The sequence below is a fragment of the Lactuca saligna genome, chromosome 5 (assembly GCF_052625555.1).
Source record: "Lactuca saligna cultivar CGN05327 chromosome 5, ASM5262555v1, whole genome shotgun sequence".
In the NCBI taxonomy this organism is placed as follows: Eukaryota; Viridiplantae; Streptophyta; class Magnoliopsida; order Asterales; family Asteraceae; genus Lactuca; species Lactuca saligna.
In genome coordinates, this window is record NC_136421.1 from 182,163,945 (window position 1) to 182,169,944 (window position 6,000).

Below are 6,000 nucleotides of genomic sequence, written 5' to 3' on the forward strand. Positions count from 1 at the left end.
TCTTGTCTTGATGATTGACAATTCGGTGATTTGTCAGTCAGTAGCTAGAGTTTAATCACCGACACTTCAGCAGTGTGAGGCGAGTCTCCTCACCATACCAATGGGTCGAAGGCACCAAGGCTGGCCCATTTAGTTAGTGGTGATGATTATTGTGGAATCATTATTGATATACCTAGTATGTATGTCATGTGTTGTATGCTAGTTGTTTATGTGATATATGATATGCTAGTTGTCTTTGTGATACTTGTATGGAAGACCTCGAAAGGAGCTTGTGACACTTGGATATTAGACCATGTGGGGGAGCCCTTGGCATTCCAAGTAAAGACCATAGGGGAAGCCCGTGACACTTGGATATCAGATCATGTGGGGGAGCCTATGGTATTCCAGGTAAAGGCTATGGGGAGAGTCGATGACACTTGAGTATCAGACCATGTGGGGGAACCCATGACATTCCAAGTAAGACCATGGGGAGAGCCCATGAAACATAGGTATAAGACCCTAAGGGGAGCCCACGACATCATGGAGTAAGACCCTGGAGGGAGTCAACGGCATCACTAAGCTTCGTGCTTGATATGGTTTACAGTTTTGTTTGTGGTTTCTTTATATGCATGACTTATGTGATTGATATGATTTATTTGGTTATGTGGATTATGTGAAGTATGTTATGGGGAATTCACTAAGCTTCGTAATTAAAATTTTATTTATGGTTTCCAGTATCATTGGTTTGGAAAGGAGGTGTCTGATTTGATCGCAACGCACGCACCCGTGTTTTCCTTATTATGTGATTTTGGGTTGTAACTTTGATAAATGTTGTAATTAACAATGTTTTTGAATGATTGGATTAAGTAACATCTGTGTTTGACTATAATGAAAAATTGAATTTTTAACCTAAATTTTTGTATAGTTACAAATCACATTCCTAAATATATAAATAAAAGTACGTTTCCAAGATCCAAATATATAGAATAAAATTTATATGGAAATATTGATAAAAGTAAATATGTTACAATTAACCGCTTATTCAAATTTATATAGAATAAAATATATTAAAAGTTATATAATAAAACTAAATACAGCATATATCCGAAATAAAGAAAGAAGAGATAAATGTTAGTTACTGAAAAGACAGTGTTTGGTTGTAGCAATGAAGTCTATCGACAGAAGCCATATGATTTATATAAAAAGAAAGTCTTACTTTCACTTTCCTATAATTCATTTCTTGTCGTGTTATACTTTCTTTTAGATTGAAACAAATGCCAAACATTCATTTGTTTAGTCGAACTTAAATTCCATACTGATGAAGTATTCAACTTTGAGATGATTAAGTTTTCCCACTATATATATAGAACTTTTCTCAACGAGGTGTTCCATTCTTTCCTCCATCCTAAGCAATGTTGTGCTCAGTGAGGGCGGGTTTAGTGGGATCACGCCCCTCACCCTCCGGTAGGATTCCGATCACACACCAGTCATGCGTATGGTCAAGGCAGTTGTTGACTTCACGTCCTTCTACAAGAATTAGCAATAACGGTGTTGCCGTCATGGTAACAAATGTTTTAAGACGTGGTTCATCTTCTATTCACACCTTTAAGGTCTTTGTATTCATTTTTAGTTAAAATGTTTAATCTGAGTTGAACATACAAGGCAATTATTGAGATTTTGGTATGATGGTCGAGTCGCATCCCATACCCATCGAGTGGATGAGTTTCTTCTTATTATTTTTTTGGTCGTACATTTGAGTATAGAGATTGATGTCAAACAATGATCACAACATGCATTTCCCTAACTGGATTTGGTGATTATTTTAGGCAAAGGCCATGGGTAAAGAAGAAAGTAATCCAGGATTCCCACCACAGAACCAGGATAGCCAACCAGGAAAAGAGTACCTCATGGATCCTCTACCAATATTCAACAATCCTGATTACAAGGCCTCTAACAAACTCCAAGTAAAGGCTACAGCTTCGTTCATTAAGTTTTTAGTATCATTGTCATGTAGCACCTTTTGCCAAAACAGAGGAAAAACTTAGAGGAAATCTTGTCTCTTTTCTCTCTCAAAAGCCATCAAGTTTTCTGTGTTTATGGTGCAGGGAAAGGTGGCTTTGGTAACAGGTGGTGATTCGGGTATTGGGAGAGCTGTTTGCTGCTCGTTTGCTAAAGAAGGGGCAACTGTTGCGTTTACTTATGTGGAAGGTGTCGAGGACATAGATGCAAAGAACACGTTAGAGATCATAAATGATTCAAAAACGAGCGAGGCAGGTGATCCAATTGCAATACCTACTGATGTGAGGTTTGAAAAGAATTGTAAGGACGTTGTGGATAAGGTGGTTGAAACATATGGTCGGATCGATGTCCTCGTGAACAATGCAGCCGTACAGTACGAAACATATTCTTTAGATGATATTACTGATGAGAGACTTGAAAGGCTATTTAGAACCAACATCTTCTCTCATTTCTTCTTGACAAGGTATATATGTATATATCATCTATATATATTACATTCTTCACTTCTTATTCTGATGGGACGTTGTACATGAAGGTATGCTGTGAAGCACATGAAAGAAGGAAGCAGCATCATAAACACAACTTCAGCCGTAGCATACACAGGCAGCACAAAGCTACTAGATTACGCATCAACAAAGGGAGCCATTGTTGCCTTTACGAAGGGCCTCGCAACATACCTGGTCGACAAGGGGATTCGTGTTAATGGTGTGGCCCCTGGACCCGTGTGGACTCCACTTGAAGCTGCTTCACTCAATGACGAGGATCTGGCAGAGTATGGCTCACAGGTGCCAATGAATAGGGCAGCTCAACCTGTTGAGATTGCTCCATCGTATGTGTTCCTGGCATCCGAGGACGCTTCCTACTTTACTGGCCAAATTCTTCATCCTGATGGTATAATTCTACAAACACAAACAATGCACTTTAGACACACACACACACACACAACTGGTTATCATAACAAAGTTACATAGCTTTTTTTTTTCTTTGACTTGTATCTTTTGAGTTATGTGATTCGATCATGATATTGCACTATCTTGCAGGTGGGGGAATTTCCGGTTTTTAAGAATATGGAGCGGAGTATATGAAATATTTTGCGCTTAATTAAAGTAAATTTTGTGTATTTTAAATAAAATGACGTTAAATGTAAAATCTTGTGTACTTTAAATAAAATGCCGTTCAGATGTAAATTCTTATATATGCTTTGGAACATCGAACATGCAATTCTTAAGAGCTTTAAGTAACTGTTGAAATGAACCACTCCTAACACTTGGTGGATGATTGCAAAGTAAAAGGAAACTACAATATTGGTGGTCCTGCCTCGGTTATTCGGTCTTCTAAACATAACTGCAGCAAAAGCGTATATATTTTACTGGATTATTTGAAAACAAAAATACAATAAAGAGTAGCACTCCCGACATATGAAATCCATATCCCTCTAATAGTAGCAGACTGCGAAGTTGGTTTAACTGGGTACAAGAATTGAGACTCTATATTAGCGATGAGAGTCATATGAGGAGTTAACGGATAGGTCCCCTCAAGCCAAAAATTGGGTGTTCAAGCCTGGTTTGAAACCAATGGTGTAGAATATGAGTAAGATAGTGGGTGTGTGTATATATATATATATATATATATATATATATATATATATATATATATATATATATATATATATATATATATATATATATATATATATATATATATATATATATATAAAAGATAGTTTAAATAAAAACAGTAAATAGAGTAAGATATTAAAAAACACTAATTTTATATTATTATTTTGCAATGAATTTTATATCCACAGCTTTATGTTATTATTCGGCAAGGAATATATGACTGTCACAGATTAAAAGTAAATTTTGAATTCACTATGAAAATGCACATACATAAGTTTATAATAGAATAATAGAATTGTAATAAATACATGACTAATCAAACGTGAGTATTCATATTAAAATTACTTTAACAATACATATATATAACATTCATTACAGAATAATAACATAAATATAATGTTTTTAAGTTATCACATTATTTACTGTTATATATATATAAAACACCATGTCGAATCGAATCATGTTAACGTTCAAAATTGTAAAAAAATTGACACAATATTAAGATGTGTTTGTTATGTTGTGTTTTGTAAGACTAGTTACGAATTAAATAAACTATTTTTTTTATATTTTATATTTTTATGTTTGTTGGGTTGGTTGTTTTTATCTTGTTTTAATCGAGTATTTTTTTTTCATGTTTTAATTGAGTTTTTTCCGAGTTAGTAAAGCAAAGCACGATGTTGTGTAGGGTCATGTTCGTGTTATATTAAAAAATATTTTGGCGTGCTGTATTGGATAAAAACAAAATACGACTGTCCAAATTGTCACCGTACTCGTTATCGTCATATTTAAGGAGTGTAAATAAAACCAGTTTACAATATTTGGTATCATATCAGAGCAATTATACAAAACCAGTTGGACCAATAAAAACAAAAGTTGATTGATTCTTAACAAAATTAAATAAGAAAAAAATTAGAATAAATTTATGAGAAATTTAATATCCTCCTATATTTTCTTTCTACTTATCTTTCTACCTACATGAAATTGTAAAAAATGTCATATTTTGATAAAAATTAATGATATTTTAAGACACTTATCAAATTTTAAATAGATAAGAAGATAATTAAGAAGAAAAATAGGAGGATATTTAATTTCTCTAAATTTATTTGCTTACCTGAGAGAGGTAAGTTTTATTGCAATCAATATAAAATATTAATTTAAGGGATATAAAGTCAAAGAAAATTGGAATTTGATTATTAATTCTATTTGATTTCATTCAAGAAAATTTACATGATTTGACAAAAAAGATTCTTTGGTGAATATTGAAAAAGCAATACATATGGCTGTGATATATCATTTCTGCTACTAGTGAAGACTTTAACTATTCCTACTGAAATTTCATCTCCTTTGAAAAATGCAGGAGTACGAAATGTCTAATTGTCGATACGAAGACTTGATTTTTGAAATATACACAAGACATATGTACACTCCTTAGATCACTTTCCAAATCATTATATTCCATTATTTGTAGCCCTGATTTTATCCACATGCACACTTCTCGATCGACACAAAAACTCCTCATCAGACACCAACTCATAAAGATTGTGGCGAAAACGACTTCTGTACATTGCATTCAGGAGACCAATTGCCATTGTGTCTCGGGCGTGGATACATTGGTACAACACAACTCAAGTTTCCTTACAACAGAGATCCAAGATTATCGGTTCATGTAATAGAATTCTCTTGCTCACTGGATTTGGTTTTGACCCAATCACTAATAATTACAAGATTGTGAGTATATGTCACCCCTACTCCTATGTTTATGCTATGAAGACACGCACATGGTGTCTGATTCTTTCCTGCCCCACGCCTGTATTTTCTGGGATGTAACAGCCCGGATTCCCAGGTATTATTCATTCTTTCATTTTTGGTATTTTGTGAGGAGACTCGGCAAGTTGGAGCTCAAACTCGCCGAGTAGGATCGCGATTTTCGACAAGGTTCGCGTCTGGACTCGGCGAGTCCAAGGAGTGGACTCAGCGAGTCCACGCTGTTTAATAAAACCCTAATTCCCCGGGTTTGGAGCCTATTTAAGGGCACTTATAGCCTCCCATTGCGGTTACCAGTCCCTTGAGAGAACCCTAAGAGAGCTAATTCATTTTGGGAGAGAGGAAGTCACTTTTGGGCCTTTGTATTCTTTGTTTAGCAAGAGGAAGGTGGCAAGAGCAAGGAGGAGGTGAGATTACAGCAGATCCAGAGTCCAGAGGCTTCCTTTTGAGGTAAGGGTTCGAATCTCCTTCAGTTATAGGGTTGATCTTTAGAGTTAGGGTTTTATACCCCCCTTTGGAGAGTGATTATGTGAAGCAAATGGTCCCTCTTCGAGTTTGTGCCTTGGATCTAGAATCAAAGAGGTCCAGAGACCTTAACCATTGGAGCTTTTTGGGTTAT

At 35.2% G+C, this 6,000-nt stretch overlaps 1 protein-coding gene across 2 annotated transcripts; it reads left to right on the plus strand.

Moving 5' to 3' along the window:
- The first annotated feature begins 1,240 nt into the window (after positions 1-1,240).
- LOC144997725 (glucose and ribitol dehydrogenase-like) lies at positions 1,241-3,193 on the plus strand. 2 transcript variants are annotated; one of them, XM_078957599.1, is made up of 5 exons: positions 1,241-1,589; positions 1,806-1,943; positions 2,085-2,461; positions 2,534-2,889; positions 3,039-3,193. In XM_078957599.1, the coding sequence occupies exons 1-5, from the start codon at positions 1,392-1,394 to the stop codon at positions 3,059-3,061; spliced, it is 1,092 nt and encodes a 363-aa protein (XP_078813725.1). In that variant the 5' UTR covers positions 1,241-1,391; the 3' UTR covers positions 3,062-3,193. The 2 variants fall into 2 exon arrangements, with proteins under 2 accessions (XP_078813725.1, XP_078813726.1); XM_078957600.1 differs by having other exon boundaries at positions 1,243-1,541.
- Positions 3,194-6,000: the final 2,807 nt, after the last annotated feature.

Bases quoted from the DNA above. Each gene is read 5' to 3' on its own strand.
- LOC144997725 (XM_078957599.1), top strand. From the start codon at position 1,392: ATGTTGTGCTCAGTGAGGGCGGGTTTAGTGGGATCACGCCCCTCACCC. The intron at 1,944-2,084 runs GTAAAGGCTACA...TTTATGGTGCAG, and splicing joins AGGCCTCTAACAAACTCCAA to GGAAAGGTGGCTTTGGTAAC. The intron at 2,890-3,038 runs GTATAATTCTAC...ACTATCTTGCAG, and splicing joins CCAAATTCTTCATCCTGATG to GTGGGGGAATTTCCGGTTTT.